General features: G+C 40.8%; 1 protein-coding gene across 3 annotated transcripts in view; it reads right to left on the bottom strand.

Moving 5' to 3' along the window:
* DOCK2 (dedicator of cytokinesis 2) overlaps positions 1 to 20,542 on the bottom strand; it is a 325,179-nt gene that overhangs the window by 106,430 nt on the left and 198,207 nt on the right. For all 3 annotated transcript variants that reach the window (XM_040344676.1, XM_040344678.1, XM_040344677.1), the window contains exons 27-29: positions 17,180 to 17,275; positions 15,083 to 15,181; positions 14,636 to 14,730 (exon numbers count right to left, since the gene is read on the bottom strand). In XM_040344676.1, the coding sequence (XP_040200610.1) occupies positions 14,636 to 14,730; positions 15,083 to 15,181; positions 17,180 to 17,275 (290 nt within the window). The remainder of the gene's footprint in view (positions 1 to 14,635; positions 14,731 to 15,082; positions 15,182 to 17,179; positions 17,276 to 20,542) is intronic.

The raw sequence follows: 20,542 nt of genomic DNA, 5'->3' as shown, positions 1-20,542 counted from the left end.
GAGGAAGAAGAGGGCACATTTGCCGCTGACAAGACTGCGCTACTCTGCACCTAATAGAAGGAGGATGATGAAAATTTGGTTATCAACATCCACCATATCCTCCACATGCTCTAGCTGTATAGCATGCCCACTTCCCAAAAGAAAAGGCAGGCATGCCCTGCCTCTCAAAGATGCAGACCAACCACCCACTTTGGCGTAAGGATGGAGAACCTGCTTGCCCCCTAGTAACTTTGAGTAAGGAACGTCTGCCTATCCCTTTACACCTCCCAGACACACGGTAATTAGAATAGACTAATCTAAATAGCAGCTATGGTAATTAGAGGATTGAGGGTATGGTGCTTTGGTGTACTTCACAATCTGCTGATTTGATGCAGTAAAATGAGCGGTGATGGACTGCCAACAAAGGGCAGCTGTGTCAGTGTAAGCAAAAATGGAATTCCGATGTGAATTTGGTCAGACAAAGGTCCTATCGTGTGTACAGGGCTTAAAGGTTTTTTCTTAATGTGTTCTATATACAGTTGTGTTAAAAATGATAGCAGTGTGTTTAAAAAAGTGAGTAAGGCTCCAAATCCTTATAATAGCTTTTATTTCTATACTATATTTGTTATTACTTTGCAGAAAGGGAAGAAAGTGGAATATTAGGCTTTTCCATAAATATCAGTGTCTGCATTTGTCTTTACAAACTTTTCCATAGAACCAGCCTTTTTGGTGTCACCCCACATGTTTTCTATTGGATTAAGGTCCTGGGATTGGGCTAGCCACTCCATAACATTAATCTTGTTGGTCTGGAACTAAGATGCTGCTCCTTACTGGTGTGTTTGGGGTCGTTGTCTTGTTAAAACACCCATTTCAAGGGCATTTCCTCTTCAACATAAGGCAACATGACCTTCAGGTATTTTGTATTCAAACTGATCCATGATCCCTGGTATGCCATAAATAGGCCCAACACCATAGTATCAGAGACAATCACACACCATGAAGCTTGCACCACCATGCTTCACTGCCTTCACAGTGTACCGTGGCTTGAATTCAGTGTTTGAGGGTCATCTGACATACTATCTGCAGCCCCTAGACCCAAAAAGACCAATCTTGCCTTCACCAGTCCACAAAATGCACATTTTATATTTAGGCTAGTCAATGTGTTCTTTGGCAAATTGTAACCTCTTCAGCACATGTTGTTTTTTCAACAATCGGACTTTGCGGGAGATTTTTGCAAATTCACATAGACATCTTCTAATTGTTACAGTACTCACAGGTAACTTTAGTCTTTCTTTGATCACCCTGGATCTGATCATTGGCTGAGTCTTTGCCATTTTGCTTATTTTTTTTTTATTAAGAAAAAACATCAGAGCACACAAGATAGTAAAGAAAGAATATAAAAAAAAGGAATTGCCAGCTGAACACTAGGAGAAGATTCAATGGCTCCTCAGAATGAACCATACAATAATAAAAAGTCCACTTCCTGACAGATAGTCTCTATAAGCCAATAACGAATTCCAGTGACACTAGGGTGGAAAGATGTAAAACAGTAATCCAAGGTGACACATTACCACTACCAAGGTAAGGATTAGCCGCTCACCTCAAACCGATGGCCCCTGTGTGAACAGAAAGGTCTAACAAGCTTGTCCCCCCCAGGGGTGAAACACACTCTATGGAGCCCGGTTCCTGTAAGCAAGCTCAATCCTGGGTCACATAAGAGAGAAGCATAGAGGATTAATAGTGCTCTCTGTCTTTGCAAACTCAATCGTTTATTAACCACTTCAATACCGGGCATTTTCACCCCCTTCCTGCCCAGGCCAATTTTCAGCTTTCAGCGCTGTAACATTTTGAATGACAATTGTGCGGTCATGCAACACTGTACACATACTGTATGAAATTTTGCTAATTTTTTTTCTCACAAATAGAGCATTCTTTTGGTGGTATTTGATTACCTCTGCGTTTTTTATTTTTTGCGCTATAAACAAAAAAAAATAGCGATAATTAAAAAAAAACACAATATTTTTTAATTTTTGCTATAATTAATATCCAATTTAAAAGAAAAAAAATGTCCTCAGTTTAGGCCGATGTGTATTCTTGTACATATTTTTGGTAAAACAATCACAATAAGCACTTGCGCCGACGTATCTCCAGATACACCACATAAGTGCAAATATGCGCCGTCGTATCTGTGCGCTGTACCCACAAACTAAGATACGCCTAAAAACAGGCTTAATCACGGGATGAGGACGTGACGTGCGTGAGGTGCCAGACTGCTCCATGTCGGCAGGAGACATCCGCCGTGCTGAAGCACCGATGCCATCCCTCGTGGACCCGCAGAATACAGCGTGAGAGGCTGGGGGCTGCGAGGACCGAGCGGGAGCTTCATTCCCGCCCAGGACCCGATATACTCAGGAGACCTTACCCGCAAACGCTGGCAATCAAGTCCCTACGAGTCACGCAGCGCAGCGCCTGAGAAGTCTCAGCCCCTCCCGCAGTGGATGGAAGGAAGCCGGTCAGCATTCTGAGCGGGGACACGCTGTGTGGGAGTCGGCGGGTCCCCGGAAGCTCATGGAGACATGCAGCCTGGCAGCGGTCTAGGAAGAAAACGAAGGGACTGGTGAGGCGCTCAGTTGAGCCGAGTTTGATCGGGTCTCCCCCCCTCTGACCACCCTCCCCCCCTGCCTATACACTACCCTCCGGGAGTATGATTATCTGTAGCTCATAAGGTGTCTTTTGTGCAACGGACAATACCTACATGCTAGTTTTATGGCCCTCTCCTGGGTAAGATCTATGTTAGACCTGCAACTGAATATATAACTCTGACTTGTGTATGATGAAGTAATTGTTGAAATATCTGGGGGGTATGATACCTGGATTAATTAAATACTCCATCTGCAGCGATACTTTCACTCTACATTTACTCTACCTTTTGCCTATGATACATCAAAGAGCCTGGCCTTTGGCCCTTACTGAACAAAACTGTATTGAACTGCTTTCTGGCTAGCTGGTATACTAAAAACAGGGCAAATAGAGTGGAGGAGCGGTGAAGCTTGGGAGTAATGATACATATGAAAGATTGACTTTGCCTCACATTATACAATAATCCGATATAAAAAAAAAAAAAGAGGGCCTTGGAGGATCTCAAATAGTAAGGGGCAGACCCTGTAAGATATAAAAATCCAAGGGATAATCTAGAAGTGGATATGAACTCTGATCTACCCTCTCTTGAAGTTGCTTAATTGCCCTTAACTGCCCTTCCCACAGTTGACTCAACGTTAAGTTTTACAGTCTAAGTGCAGGGGGGGCGAAATTTACACACAGGGTTTTGTTAGCTCCTGTGTAGTTAATAGAATCACGGGACAGAACCAAGCAACAGAATAAAGCGTTAAAAGGGCAGATACGCTGCAGGAACCTAGTGGGTAAAGGAAGCCCTCATACAATCAACAGACACATATATATATAGAGGTCACCTCTTGATGTACTATTAATTCCGTTACCATAAAAGGTCTGTCTGTTCTCTTTTAAGTTGGGCTGTATATTGAGGGAAATTGGATAATCTACTGCAATATAACAGGACTAAACAGCCAGCAGGCAGTGGGGTACCTCTCCTTTTTTCCTCAGTCGGAATAGTATACGGAGTACACTGAGTGACCCCCCTGGTATTAACCCCAAGACAGCTGGCTGCGGTAGCACCAGGATCGGAATTTAAATCAGAACATCCTCAAACTGGGGAAGAGAATTAGACCAACTACCAAGATGAATAGGTCCATGAGAGGTGCTGCCCTAAAGGGGCCTAAAAGTAAAGCCGGGACTAGCTCAATTTAGCACTATATGACCCAAGAGGGCAACATCAAAAGCCCTGTGACGGCAAAGAAAACTGAAAAAAAGAAAACCGTGACTGCAACAGGGGAAGACAGTGCGGACCGCTCCAAAGGGGAAACCACCTCAGAAAGCGAACATGAGCAAAGTAGACTGGAAGAGGTAGGCCAGGAGACAAAGCCGCCATCGAAAGCTGAGATGAATGTGATGTTGCTCAGGATGGAAAACGTCATCAAAACAGAAATCGACAGGATAAGAACGGACTTAGGAGGCCTCTTAGAAAGAGTGGAGGAGACGGAAAAAAGAATTGAAGACCAAGATTGTGAAATAAATAAATTAAAGACACAAGTCCAAGTTCTGACAGATAACCAAAAAATGCTAGCATACCGGCTAGAAGACCAGGAAAATCGTAACAGGCGACAGAACCTCAGAATCCGTGCGCTACCTGAAGAGAAAGGAGAAGATCTGAGGAAGATCATGAACATCATATTTAACCCCCTGTTAGACAAACCGGCAGAGGCAAAACCTCTTAAAATTGAACGAGTACACCGAGTAGGGAACCCCAAACAGATAGAAAGGAAGGGTCCGAGAGATGTCATAGTTCCATTTCGGAACTATGAAGATAAAGCGGAGATCTGGGGTAGGCTGAGGGGGAAACCCCCCATTAGATACAAAGAGGAGGAGATTCAGATTTTCGCGGATTTATCGAAAGAAACACTAACAAGGAGAAGACACTTGAAACCCCTATTGGATCTAATGCGCTCGCAGAACGTGAAATATCAGTGGGGGTTCCCTGCATGTCTCATTGGCCTAAAGGGGGGGGATAACCGCACGGTTGCGACACCCAGAAGAGTTGATGGGGTTCTGTCAAAAAATGGAAAAATGGACTTAACAGCTCCGGAGCTGCCGGAATGGGTTGATTAATTAAAAAAAAAAAAAAAAAAAAGGCAAGGTTGCCTGGATGGAGGCCGGGGGGGGGGGGGGGGGGGGGACGGGCTGGAGAGCGGTCATGGGGTACTCTTGAGCACCACCAATAGGAGTGGAGCCGATGGTAAAGGGGAGGAGGATACCAATAGCGGCTCCTAGGCCAAGAATGGGCCAAGGGAGGGGAGGGGTAGGGGGGTGGGAGAGGGTGGAGGGTGGGAGGCGTGGGGGGGAGGGAAGGGGGGAGGGGACCATCTCGGAGACTCCACGAGAACTAGGTAGATTCACCCATATTTCCCTTAAATGACTGACATTAGATTTCTCTCATACAATGTAAGAGGATTGAACTCTCACGTTAAGAGACTCAAAATTCTGAAGGAACTGGAGTATCATAAGGCGGACGTCGTCTTTTTACAGGAGACCCACTTAACGTCAGAGTCCAACATCAAGATGTTCTCCCCCAAGTTTCCCACGTGGATCTATGGAGATACAATATCAAAGAGATCACGTGGGGTTGCTATAGGATTTGCTAGCAGTGTACGGTTTACACTGGGGGATAGACGGACTGATCCAGAAGGAAGATTTTTATTCTTGAAGGTCAAAACAGGAGGAGTGGATTTCACTCTGGCGAACGTCTATGCCCCCAATGTGAACTCAGTTAAATATGTAAATAAAATTCTTAGGAAATTAAAAGAATTCGAGGAAGGGCATGTGGTACTGATGGGGGATCTCAATTGCTGCCTGGACCCCATATTTGATAGTACGTCCCGGGGCCCAGGGGACTAATGGTGAACACTTAAAAGAATTGAAACAACGAATGTTAAACAACCAATTGATTGACGTATGGCGAACCTTACATCTCAAAACGCGTGACTACACTTTTTAATCCCCTGTGCACGGGACGTACTCGAGGATAGATTATATCCTCATAGATCATAGACTACTGGACAGGGTAACCAATGCAGGGATTGGGATCACGACAATTTCAGACCACGCCCCCATAACTTTAGTAATTAGTACATCACTACAGCAAAAAAATCCACCGGTGTGGAGACTGGATGAAAGCTTATTTGAAGATGAAGAGGTAGTAGGGAGAGTCCAAAAAGAATTAGAGCTCTATTTCAGGGAGAACGACACAGAGGGGATCTCGGGGGCATCCCTTTGGGACGCTCATAAAGCATACGTAAGGGGGATCCTTATTGCCGAGGGAGCAAGGAAAAAGAAAGAAAGTTCCAGGAAATTAAAATCTTTAATAGAAGAAATTCATAATTTAGAACAAGATCATAAAACGCAGGGTCAAAAGAGAGAAACTCTTCATGCATTGTCCCTAAAAAGGGATGAATATAGAGCTCTTTCAGAGCAAGAAACAAGGAGACTACTTAATAGAAGGGATAGAGAAAGATACATTTGGGGAAACAAACCCAGTAAGCACCTAGCTAGAATGGTACAAAAAAAGAAAACTAGAAACTTTATCAAAAAGATCCAAAAAAAGAATGGAGAATTAGCTAACTCGACTAGGGATATAGCTGAAGTCTTTAGGAATTATTACGAAGATCTATATGCTGTACAACAAAAGAAGTGGAGCCCTGGAGAGAAAGAGGCCAAAATAAGAGCAGTACTCCAGAAAGCTAACTTACCCAAGAAAGAAGCCCAAGCAACTGCAAAAATGGAAGAGCCCATAACTGAGGAGGAGGTGAGCACTGCTCTAAAAAAGTCAGCCAAGGGGAAAAGCCCAGGCCCAGATGGCTTTACGACTTTGTACCTGCAAAAATTTGGCTCTATATTAATCCCTAGACTCTGCCACTATTTTAATGGGTTGGGGGCAGAATATGAGATGACCCGGGAGGCATTGGAAGCAACAATTACCGTCATAAAAAAAGAGGGAAAAGATAACACACCTTGCTCAGGCTACCGACCCATATCACTACTAAACGCAGATACAAAGTTGTATGCTAAGATACTGGCCGAACACATGAAGGGGCTAATGACAACCATAGTGCACCCTGACCAGGTGGGTTTTATACCCGGTAGAGAGGGTAAGGATAATGGGGTCAGGGCTCTCCTTCTTCTACAGCAAATTAAAGACAGTGGATCCCCCGGTCTACTCCTGTCAGTTGACGCTGAAAAAGCGTTCGACAGGGTAGACTGGGGGCTCATGATTCAAACGCTAGAAGAAATAGGTATTGGTCCGAGGATGGTGAAGCGGATTAAAACGCTCTACCATCACCCGTACGCCAGGATTAAAATCAATGGATCCCTATCTACTCCCTTAGAGATGAGGAATGGGACTAGGCAGGGGTGCCCATTGTCCCCTCTCCTTTTTGTTCTTTCCCTGGAACCCCTATTGGCAATGATACGTAATAATTCCGAGATTATTGGACCCAAAGTCAGGGAAGATGAGCACAAATTGGCCGCCTTCGCGGATGATATTCTATTCTTCATAAGTAGTCCTAGAAACACACTCCCGAATCTAATGAGAAATATTATACAGTACGGGGAGGTCTCAAATTTTAAAATGAATGTATCCAAGACAGAGATCCTGAATGTCAATATTCCTAAGGAGGAAAAACGATATCTTCAAAAGACATTTAATTTCTCCTGGAAAAAAGAAATAAATTACCTTGGTATTAAACTCGTAAACTCTTTAAAGAAAGTATATAGAGTCAACTATATTCCTCTGCTAAATGAAATTAAACGAGAAATTAAAACTATTTACTATCGGCCAATCTCATGGTTTGGCAGGATAAATGTTGTAAAAATGGTATTAATCCCAAAAATAATCTATAAATTTCAAATGGTCCCAGTAGCACTTCCACAGACGTATTTTAAAATATTAAACTCCCTCCTGATGAATTACATCTGGAAAAATAAAAAACAGAGGATTTCCGCTAAAGTATTAAAACAGAATAAGAAAATGGGTGGACTGGCGGTCCCAGATATCAGAAAATATTACGTTGCAACGGTTCTCGCACGGGTAATAGAGTGGGCCAAAGAAAATCTAGACAAAAGATGGATTAATATTGAATGCGCTCTAGCACGGGCACAATTGGGACGAATAATTTGGAACCCACCACAATATAGAACATTAGACACTTCTGCACATGAAATAACATTTAATGCATTACGAGTATGGGAAAGACTACACAAACAATTGAAATTAAAATTTAACTCCCCATTAATGGACCTTAAAGACAATGAATACTTTGCATCAGGGATGGAAGGGGTGGGAGGGAATTGGATTAAAAATAGAATTCAGGTTAGGGACATTATACACAAGGGTAAGATACTGACACACCACGAGATTAAAGTAAAGATAGAATCCATGAGACTGGATGAATGGCGATACATGCATTTGGCGCTTTTTATTAAGCGCCTCCCTCTACCCCTCCGACCATACGAGGAGTATACACCGATTGAAAAGCTCTGCATTACCGACAGTTCAAAAGGTAATATCTCCACAATTTAGAAGTTTTTGTTTAAAAGGGACGAGCTAGAGACCCCAAAATACATCCTAAAATTAACTGGATGCACCCAGAGGAAACATCTCAATAACAAGAATAATCAAAATGATTCATTCCTCTGCAATCGATGTTAGGACGGCCGAGATGAATTTTAAATGCTTAACAGGGTGGTATGCCACCCCAGATAAAACTAGCAAATATAGAGAAGGGCAGTCAGCAGACTGTTGGACTGTTGGACTGTTGGAGAGGGTGTACAGCAAGGGGGACAATGGCCCACCTATGGTGGGACTGCCCGATAATTAAAACATTTTGGAAAAAAATTCTGCCACTAATTAAGGAAATAACCAAGAAAGAGATAATAGAAGACCCATGGGTAGTTCTGTTTCATGGTGGGGAAGAGAGTATAAAAGAATACAAAAGATCGCTGACTCCCCATCTACTCAACGCAGCCAAACGCCTGATACCAAAAAAGTGGAGGGAAGTAGAAAGCCCACAGGTTTGGGAGTGGATGGAGTCAGTGGAGGAGACTTATAGGAGGGAGGAGTGGAAAGACGGGACAGACGAGGAAAATGCCGATTACAGGGGTAAATGGGCAAATTGGTTTAAATTAAAAAAAAACAGGGGATACATGGAAAATCTGAGGGAGATATAGAAAGCCCAAGTTGCATCTGAGACAAACTAGTAGAGTGGAGTCACGAGATGGTGGGGTGGGGGGGGTTAGGGGGGAGGGAAGGGGAGGGTCGCTGGGTCCAGCTTATTGTATTCCCCTTATATTTACCTATAATTGGAAAATTCTATTAATTTTCTATAAAAACAGACAATATATATAAAAAAAAAAAAAAAAAAAAAGAGAATCATCATGAAAAACTAAAATAAAAAGGAATTATAGACCCGCAGATGATGCTAAAACTTCTTCGGAGACGATGGGGGACCATCTTCCATGAGAAAGTCACCAAGAAAGTTATTGACTGAGCGGAAGAACAAAAAAAAACAGGCTTAATCCCGCCAACGTAACTTGCCTACGCCAGCGTAGGGTGGGCGCACATTTACACCGGCCGCATGGTGGCGCTGCCATTGATTATTTATTACTATTATTACTATTTGTTTGTGAAGCACACATTTACCACCAGTCTGTGATTAGCCATTCAAATATACAATTGAGGAAAATACGGCGATTCACGAACCTGCGCCCGCCCGACGCAGGCTACGAGAGGTGCGCATAAGTTGTACGTCCGGCGTAAAGTTAAGCCCCATAAAGGAGGTGTAACTCAGCAGCAGACATGTAAAGGTCTGCATCAGGGAACAGAAGCCGGCGGTTTTTACATAGTTTACGTTGGACGTGTGTCTGGATGGGCGTAGATTACGTTCATGGCGTAGGCAGTGATCCAGCGTATCTTAGGTAGTTGTTCCGACGTGGTTATGAGCATGCGCACAGGGATGCGTCCACGACACGACGCATGCGCAGTTCGTTCAACGTACTTGTCTTGCTCTCAAACCATTATTTGCATGGGGTCACGCCTCGTTTGCATGGCTTTGTATGAGGCAAGCCCACTTCCACCTACGCTGGCCTGCGCCTTCGAAATCTTCCCCACGCCGACGCAGCTTTGGGAGCACTGGCTTCCTGAATTCCATGCTTGCCTCTCTGCGCTGCGTCGGCGTAGCGTACATTGAGATGCGCTACAGTGGCGTAATGTGCGCCCCTTCTCTGTGAATCCGGGCCATAGTGTCTACAAAATAGGGGAAAGATTTATGTCATTTTTATTAACTTTTTTGTTACTACTAATGGTGGAAATCTGCAATTTTTATCGGGACTGTGACATTATGGCAGACATATCGGACACTTTTGACACTATTTTGGGACCACTGACATTTATAAAGTGATCAGTGCTATAAAAAGGCACTGATTACTGTATAAATGTCACTGGCAGGGAAGAGGTTAACACTGGAGGGCCTATCAAGGCATTAAATATGTGTCCTAGGGAGCTATTCTAACTGTGGAGGGAGGGGACTGATGAGGGGAGGAAACCGATCGGCGTTCCTATGGGACTTTGTCAACGTGGAGGGGGGAACTGGCTAATCCCCTGATGTAAAAAAATAAGAAGAAAGTTGCCATGGGGACCACAGATGCCGACAGCTTCTCAGCATAAGGCTATCCGGTCTCAGATGGACGAAAATATATTCAACATGTAGTCCAGCCAGCGGGCAACATATTGCATATCTAGTATCTCTCCATTTTCTTTTACTAGTAATGACGGTGATATGCGATTTTTAGCTGGACTGCGACATTTCGGTGGACAGATCGAACACTTATGATACTTTTTTGGGACCATTGACATTTATACAGCGATCAGAGCTTAAAATAGCCACTGATTACTGTATAAATGTCGCTGGCAGGGAAGGGGTTAAAACAAAGGGGGCGATAAAGGGGTTAACTGTGTTACCTAGGGAGTGTTTCTAACTGGGGGAGGGGGTGGGACTGCCTGGGGGAGGAGCAAAAGTAGTAAAAGGAGCAGTAGGAACTGTAGGAACAGGAGATATAAGTATGTAGTCCTGCGTCCCACAGGCTCCTCGCGGTGCATACTAGCTCATTATGGCTTTTGCTTTTCAGGTGTAAAAAAAAAAAAATGCGGGTATACAACCGCTTTAACTCTATTAGTCCAATATTATTCTACATAAAGAGAAAAGATTTGACATTGAGAGAAAAGATTCGATATTATAGAGACATGAAGAAGAGTTGACATAGAGAGAAAAGATTTGACATAGAGAGACGTGAAGATTTGACGAAGTAGCTAAAACCATACGATCGCAGCAAGCGGACATTTATGGTGAAATGCTCTGCCCATAGGCTATAGAAGAATTCTAATGTTGGTTGACTAGTAATAATAATTAATAAATATAATTATTATTAGTCATTAGGGATGAGCCGAACACCCCCCTGTTTGGTTCACACCAGAACCTGCGAACACAAAAAGTTTGTGTGAACTTTAGAACCCTGTTAAAGTCTATGGGACTCGAACGTTTGAAATTTAAAGTGCTAATTTTAAAGGCTAATATGCAAGTTATTGTCCTAAAAAGTGTTTGGGGACCTGGGTCCTGTCCCAGGGGACATGTATCAATGCAAAAAAAAAGTTTTAAAAATTGACATTTTTTCGGGAGCAGTGAATTTAATAATGCTTAAAGTGAAACAATAAAAGTGAAATATTTCTTTTAAATTTCGTACCTAGGGGGGGGGGTGTAAAGTATGCCTGTGAAATAGCGCATGTTTCCTGTTTAGGCTAACCTACCTATCTTACACTGATCCCTTGGGTTTGGTGGCGGAGACTGAGATGCTAACTATGCACTCTCCCTATTTACTCCGGTCCTTCCCCAATTTTGCTCCCCCCCTTTCTTTTTTTTCTCTTTCTTCTTTCTTTCTCCCTCTCCTTTCTCTCTCTCTCTCTTCCTATTTCCCTCTCTCTTTCTTTCCCCATGTATCGGAATCATATCATGACCTACATCTAATAGTGATTGATTCTATGATATTCCAATGCTCGACTAGCCTACCCATACGACATACAGTCGAAGATGTACGTCCAGAATCAGCTGTTACCATGCTAACTTTTTATCTCCCACCTTGGTTCAGAGATTGCTACCTAACCTGTATTAGCACCAGACAGAAATATAATTCTTATGGTAAACACTATAAACTAGCAAACCTAGTACAACCATACAGTATCTCTCTTGCAGAAATTCACTCTGGATTCTTGGTTTTGAAATATTTTGTAATTGATGTTACTAGCTCCGCTGTAAGATAGTATGTTATTACTCAATGTATTGGAATTATTGTCTTACGCTCTTTGTTTGTAAACATTGTAATCTTTTTTCTCTTTACAAATAAAATTTGGTGGAATAAAAAAATAATAATCACTCGCGGCTATAATGAATTATCGGTTCCCGTTAATTCAGAGAGAATTCATTCATGAAAAAAATGTGGCGGTCCCTCCAAATTCAATTACCAGGCCCTTCAGGTCTGGTATGAATATTAAGGGGATGAAAAAAGGAAGGGTTCCCCAGTGGGGTTTTTAGGCAGCTGCCTAAAAAACCCACTGGGGAACCCTTCCTTTTTTCATTACCTTTACAGGGGTGAGCAGCACTTTCCCTACCCCCTTTGTGTCCTTTTTTCATTTACATGAATATTAAGGGGAACCCCGCCGTCAATTTTTTAAAGAAAATTACGTGGGGTTCCCCCCAAATATCCATTCCAGACCCTTCAGGTCTGGTGTGGATTTTAAGGGGAACTCCACCCCAAATTTGAAAAAAAATGGCGTGGAGTTCCCCCAAAAATCCACACCAGACCCCTTATCCAAGCATGCAACCTGGCCAGCCGCAGAAAAGAGGGGGGTGACAAGAGAGTGCCCCCCTCCCGAACCGTACCAGGCCACATGCCCTCAACATGGGGAGGATGTCCCCATGTTGATGGGGACAAGGGCCTCATCCCTGCAACCCTTTCCCGGTGGTTGTGGGGGTCTGTGGGTGGGGGGCTTATCAGAATCTGGAAGACCCCTTTCACAAAGGGAACCCCCAGATCCTGCCCCCTTATGTGAATTGGTAATGGGGTACATTGTACCCCCTACCATTTCTCTAAGGAAGTGTAAAGAATAGTAAAAATAAAACACACACCGTGGAAAAAAGTCCTTTATTAAAAACGCTGTCACTATCCAGTGATGGGTGATCTCCTCTCCTCACCCCCACAACCACCGGGTAAGGGTTGTGGGGATGAGGCCCTTGTCCCCATCAACATGGGGACATTCCCCCCATGTTGAGGGCATGTGGCCTGGTACGGTTCAGGAGGGGCGCTCTCTCGTCCCCCCCCTCTTTTATGCGGCCGGCCAGGTTGTGTGCTCGGATAAGGGGTCTGGTGTGGATTTTTGCGGGAACTCCACGCCATTTTTTTAAAAAATTTGGGGTGGATTTCCCCTTAATATCCATACCAGACCTGAAGGGTCTGGAATAGATATATGGGGGGAACCCCACGTCTTTTTTTTTTAATTGACGGCGGGGTTCCCCTTAATATCCATACCAGACCTGAAGGGCCTGGTAATTAAATTTGGGGGGACCCCCACGCTTTTTTTTTTATGAATGAATTCCCTCTGAATTGCCGGGAGCCGACAATTCATTATAGCCGCAAGTGATTTTTAAATGACTTTATACAACATTAGAATTCTTCTATAGCTTGTAGGCGGAACATTCAACTGGAAATGTACGATTGCAGCATCATACAGTTTTGTTGCTCCGTCAATTTTTTTAAAGATTCTATTGAATCTTCTTCTTTTTTTTTTTATTAAAGATTCCGTTGAATCTTCTTATAACATTCGACAGACACCATAAGCCTTCAATGACAGATTCAACCTTAATTAATTATGATTTTCGGACGAATGCATTTTTTTAACGAAAAACTAAATAAATAAAAACGAATTTCAGGAGTAACAAATTTTTTTTTCCGGACGAAAACTAAATTCCGAAACGAAATATTTCAGTGTGCACATGTCTATTGATTATATGTCCGTCCATCTTAGACCGGATAGCCTTACGCAGAGCTGTGGGCATCTGTGGTCCCTAAACTCTCTTCTTTATTTGACATTGGGTGACTAGGCAGCTCCACCCACGCTGATGAAGTCCTGTAGGACGTAATGCGTACAGGAGGTAGAGCTGCTGTAACTTACGTCACCCGCCGCTATCCTTTCTCAAGCACAAGCTTGCTTCTGTCTTCTCCTGGGTGTTCCTGAGTGTTTGTGTACATGCAAACTGACAAGTGGTTTTAATGTGAGCATTTTTACCTATACATAAACAATTGTATTTGCAAAGACAGAGAGCACCATTAGTCTTCTATGGTTCTCTCTTATGTTACCCGGGACGAAGCTTGCTTACAGGAACTAGACTCCATTGAGCATGTGTTACCCCTGAGGGGAACAAGCTTGTTAGACCTTTCTGTTCACACAGGGGTCATCGGTTCAAGGTGAGCGGCTAATCCTTACCTTGGTGGTAGTGCGTGTCTTCCATCCATCTTTCCACCCTGGTGTCAGTAGAATCTATTTTAACTATTCTTCAATCCTTTCGAATCGTAGTTTTCTGTTTTCTTCCACGTCTTTCTGGTTTTCGTTGCCTTTTTAAAGCACGCTGTTCTTCTGAACTACAGTATGTCTGAAACAACCTATTTTACACAGATTTTCTGATAGAAATGCACTATACAGCATGTACAACATTAGCTGCCTTTGTCGTTAAATAAGGGCCACAGACTGAATGACCCATGTGCCCAGACACAGGCTTTAAAGACATTCAGCAGCAATTTCAACCAATTCTAAATTTGCAATATACTAAAGATTCTTCTATAGATGCTTCTGCAGCAAGTAATAAATTCCATATAAATGAAATACATGAAAGTGAACAGGTTTTTAACATTCTAAGAATATTACCTGTTTTGAACCATGCTCATTGTTATCCAGTCTGAAGGATAAACATTTTTTCCAATAAGATCTTTAAACATGATAAATGTTTCCATCAGGAAATCCTAGAAAGGAGTAAAAAACATTTTATTTAGGAAGGAAGGAAGGAACAAACATTTTCTGTAATGGAAATAGCTAGCTGAATGACATGACTAGCCTTGCATAACAGCATCTAATTAAAATTAAGAGTAAAACTTACATTATTAGGACAGAATGTTACAGAGATCACTATCGCAAGGGCTTGTTTGCATAGATTAGGAGCTTGTCTCTCAAATGAACAGTGGGTTCTGAAAGGAGAACTAGTGGCAATGCAAAAACACATGCGTATAGGGGTAGGATGTACTGGATATGCCTTGTGTCATTAACTAAAATATTACAGCTTGCTATCGATACACACATGATTAATGCAGGACTTACCAGTAAGTCTGAGCTTGACTGAAATATTTCAATGTAGTGAGTATAATGCTGGTCACCCATCTGGTCCAGTATTGCAGTCATGCATGCCACAAAATTACCCTGAAAATGTACAAAAAAATTAACAGGGCTTTACCCAAGATACATAATTATTAAAGAAAAAGTCTTTCTGGCTGTATGCCATTGGAATGATTTATTAGAACACAAACTGGCAATATAACACTTAGCAGAGACATCATAGGTAGAAAGACAAAATAAAATAAGGGCAGTGACATACGTTTACATGCCAACCACTATTCAGTATGGTAGAGAGACAACATTTGGAGTTGCAATTGGAAAACATTATTTTGTAGGACTGTGCTTCCAACTACATTGAATGAATTTTTTTAAAATAGAGTGAAAGATACACTTTAAATTACCATTATGGTTATTCAATACTTCCTGTTAATAACCACACACAGTTTATATTCTGTTCAAAATAAAAAACAGGTAGTTTCAAACATTTGTATATTTGCCATATATTAGGTAGATAAAAAATGTAAAACATTTTTAAAATGTTAAACATTTCAAAACATACAGACCTGTGTGTTGACTGGAATGCCCTGTACACCCGATCGGTTCGTCAGATGAAAATGGACCGATGGATCGTTTTCATCGGACGAACCGATCATGTGTGGGCCCCATTGTTTTTTTTCCCCATCGGTGAAAAAAAAAAGAACCTGTTTTAAATGTTTCTTATGGTTAAAAAAATGATCGTCTGTGGGCAAATCCATCGGTCAAAAATCCATGCATGCTCAGAATCAAGTCGACGCATGCTCGGAAGCATTGAACTTCATTTTTCTCAGCACGTCGTAGTGTTTTACGTCACCGCGTTGGACACGATCGGATTTTTAACCGATGGTGTGTAGGCAAGACTGATGAAAGTCAGTTTCATCGGATATCCGATGAAAAAAATCCATCGCATTAGATTCCATCAGATATCCGATCGTGTGTACAGGGCATAAATGTAATTTAGCAGTGTGTGCAATCATTTTGAAATGAATGTAATCTCAATCTCCTTTTTCCTGACTAACCAGAATCCACATAATCAATCTTTCTGACTAACTAGCAGTTCAATATATACAGCTTAATTGAAAAAAAAAAAGAGGGTCATTACATTTTCTAACTGGTCCCATCGGAAGTAGAAGAATAATAAAAAAAACATTTCCTCCCTACCACTGTCCCCTGCAGTATTTCATTAAAGTACACAGGGCATGTGTAGTGTATCCTGTCCTTCTGTCCCGCTGCCACTTCCCCCTTACACTTACCAACAATTTTTGACTGTCAAAATGACAGCAGGGATTTTCTGTTTTATCACAACAGCTATGTAAGCTACTTAGACGGGACATTGTTACATTTGTATTTCAATCATCTGCAAATTAAAGGGATTAGGTTTCATCTGTATGGGTGGTTACCATTACCAACATATGGAGAAAATTTTATGTCAATAGCACCTTTAGAAATATATTTGCTATGAAAAACGGAGTGTTTATTTCTTATTTTACCCGCTGTATATATATAATATATATATATATATATATATATATATATATATATATATATATATATATATATGTATGTATGTATGTATGTATGTATGTATGTATGTATGTATGTATATATATATATATATATATATATATATATATATATATATATATATATATATATATATATATGTATATATATGTATATATATATATATATATATATATATATATATATGTATATGTATATATATATATATATATATATATTATCATATTCTCCAGGCTCTCACTTTAATATAAAGCCTACATGATTTGATAGTGTAAGATTAAATTTACAAACACCAGTAGCTTTAAATTTTAGTTAGACAAACTGAGACAAACAGCAGCACAGACAGATAAATGTGTGCTGCTGCTGTAACAATCACATAACAATTATATTAAATATATAAATATTTGTTAAAGAGTGAACATACAGCTTCTAAAAATCTGTAAAAAATGTACAAAAAATACTAAAATAAAACTGGTAAAAGGCCATTATGAATATTAATATATATCGTATTGATCTACTTACAATTAATTCCTGATCTCTTTCCATCATTATGACTGTCCTGTTTACTGTTCGCAGGAGTTGGTCAGTTATTTCTAGGATATGATGGTAAGTTGTTTTCTGTTTAAAAAAATATATTTAAATATATTTTTCAATATCTAATGTTGTAGATAATGTATTGGATATGCAGTACATTCTTGTTGCATAGGTGTCAAAATATGATAGTTTTTATATCACAAACACATACATTTTACTGATCGTCACTGTTTGCATTTTGAAAATGCCTAGTAATGTTAGAAAACCTGGGTAACCAGGCTGAACGAGTCCAAACCCTTGACCTGGCCATGAACTCCAGCTCTTCATGGAGAATTCCAAGGCTCTCAGAGATCAACTGAAAGATACAACCTTGTGAGTATATGCTGGCTGTGCCTCAGGGTCTTCTTCTTGTTGGATGGGCCAGGCACAACTCCTGTCCTGAGGCAGGCCTCTCAGAAGACCAATGAATCAGACTGGCAATCTTTACAACTGGCATTTCTCAATTTTAACTTTATGCTCCACTACTCCCCAACACTGTTTTTTTTTCAAACCCTATCACTATTCTGCTAAATAACTTAATTTCCTTTGTGGTCCTTACAATCGTTTGCCCTCTCCATTAAGGCCTTGTCAAAAAACGTCAGCCTCAGTAAAGACTTCCACATTGTCCAGCACTACCTTTAGCTAAGGGCGATACATCCACTTCTTTTAGGAGTTTCTTAAGGCTGGGTTCACACTATTGCGAATTGGATGTGTGTTTCGCCGCATCCAATTCACACAACAGGAGATCGTGAATGTGCATCTATGGAGCCGGTTTACATATCTCCGCAGCGGCTTCGGTGCGATTTGCACAGGAGCCCTGTGAATCTTTTTGTCCGTTTCAGGCCCGAATTCAGCCAAAAAAGGTGAACAAGGACGCACCGGACTCCTGCTGTGAGCCACTGCGTGCTCATATGTGAACCCAGCCTAAAGGAAATCTGTCAGTATAAAAAAATTAAAGCCACTATTGCTCACTCATTTGTTAAAGTAGAACTATAGGCAAAACTTTTTTTTTTGCATTTTGGATAGAGCAAGGAAGAGTTATAACCCCTGTCAGATATGTTTTTGTCTACTGTGTCCCATTACTGGGATTTCCCCTCACTTCCTCTTACACAGCCAAACGGAAAGTGAGTGGATATCCCTACAAATTTAGGGAATTCCTTATGGACCCCTAGGCCACCAGAACTAGTGTCCCCTTGGAATATTTCCCTTTTACTACTTTTCTGGGGACAACCCCAAATTTTTGTTTTTTGTTTACTTTCACTTTTAATGATAATGGCAAAAAGGAGAAATCTAGAATGAACCTCCTTAATGGGGGGCACAGACAGCAATACAAACTGACAGTTATTATAATCCATCTCCCCTCTATCCAAAACTAGAAAAAAGTTTTGCCTTTAAGTTATAATTTAATGAGCATAATGGCTGATTTTATATATATATATATATATATATATATATATATATATATATATATATATATATATATATATATATATATATATAAAATAACTGATCTCATACTGTTTACGTTTACTGTACATCTTGTGACTGACTTAGAACAAGCATGTGTATATCAGCTTGTTGACCCTTTGTGTCTTCCTCAAATACACTCATGTTAAATTGAAAAGCCTAATTTCATAGCTTGCTGGTACCTTTCAGCTGATTACTCTCAGTGCCCACCCACCCTTTGTGTGCCAGACGTTTTAATTTCAGAACTAACAATGTATGTGAAAGTAAGGCAAACAACATTTTTACACCTTACATATTAACTGATGGTCCTTTCCTTTCAGTGTTCTGATATTCTGATATTCAATTTCCATTTTCCTTGCCTAAAGAATGTCTGTACATTGGCCTAAGGCATGCACAAAACACAAGGCACATGGATAGTTTAGTAATTATATTAAAATCTGCTGCAGGAATGGCAGAGGCCCTAGAGCATATAATGGTGGGTGTTGCATAATTTTATGTCACATGACATTTAAGCAGAGAATTTTCAAACGTAAATTTTTTGCAATAAATACACTTTAATGAATTGTAATGTACAACATCACAATATAATACCCAGTTGTTTGGTAAAATATAAAATACAATGTTACACTGAATTAATAGATACCCAATATGTCATGCTTTAAAATTGGGTACACCTGTAAAACTGCGCCAATCTATGGTACTACATTGGCGTTGCTTTAAAAGCCTTTACAGGTTACCATTTTAGAGTTACACAGGAGGTCAGGCATTGAAATTATTGCTCTTGTTCTGATATTCAAGATGCGCTTACCATTTACATATACGTGCGTTGTTCTCATTTGTACATGAGCACAGGGGATGGGGTGCTTTACATTTGATTTATTTTATCATTTATTTTATTTTATTTTTTTACATTGTACCTTTAATTTATTTTTGGGATCAACATTATTACTATCACAAGGGATAAACAACATCCCTTGTGAGAGCATGGGTCGTGACAGGTCCCCTTTATGGAGAAATCCGGGGTTTGTTAGAATATATCTTAAAATACATCTGGTCTGGTCTCAGTTTCCTGTGTAGCCATGCAGATCTGGCCAACCCTGTTGCTGATTTCTGACAAAAAAAAGACATGTAATGTGTGTAGTTAATTAGAAGAAGGTTGCGTTAAGTCCTCTGTGGAGGGGAAGATAGATACCCTGACCATTGAATGTGGCCTGATTAGGCAGGACATGGATAAGTTCAGGGGCCACCTTACTGAAGCAGAGCAGTGCATCTCAGTAATAGAAGATGCCTCTGTGCCTGGACACTTTTACTTCTCTGTTCATCTCCACTACCCCCTTTAGGAGTAGATGAATTCTTGGATAGTGTTGCTCACGAATATTCGCATTGCGAATATTCGGCTCGAATATAGCATATTCGAGAAATCGCGCTATATTTCGAATTTCGCGGTGAATATTCGCAATTCCGAATATTCGCATTTTTTCAATTTGATTTTTAAAACAGATCACATCCTATCGACGTCTAAAAGCATTGCTGGTATGATTAGAGACCCTGGGCAGAGTAGCTAAGCTGAGGCGATCCTTTTATGTTGCCAAATTGAAAAAAAAAATATTGCGATTTTTCGCTATTGCGAATGCGAAAATAATTGCGAATTTTCGATAACTGTGGTAGGAGAACTCTGATTGTCTCTGATGCAAAAGGGGGGGGCTTTGTGTATGTGTATGTTATGAATATTTGTATGTTTGATATTATTATTTTTTGTAAGAAGGAAAAAATTGCGCATACCTTAAAAAAGGGGAGAATACAGCAGCAACTCAAAAATGTTATACAACATAAATTAATACAAGA

Source organism: Rana temporaria, chromosome 3 (genome assembly GCF_905171775.1).
Source record: "Rana temporaria chromosome 3, aRanTem1.1, whole genome shotgun sequence".
In the NCBI taxonomy this organism is placed as follows: Eukaryota; Metazoa; Chordata; class Amphibia; order Anura; family Ranidae; genus Rana; species Rana temporaria.
This window is presented reverse-complemented; position numbering and strand designations above follow the sequence as displayed.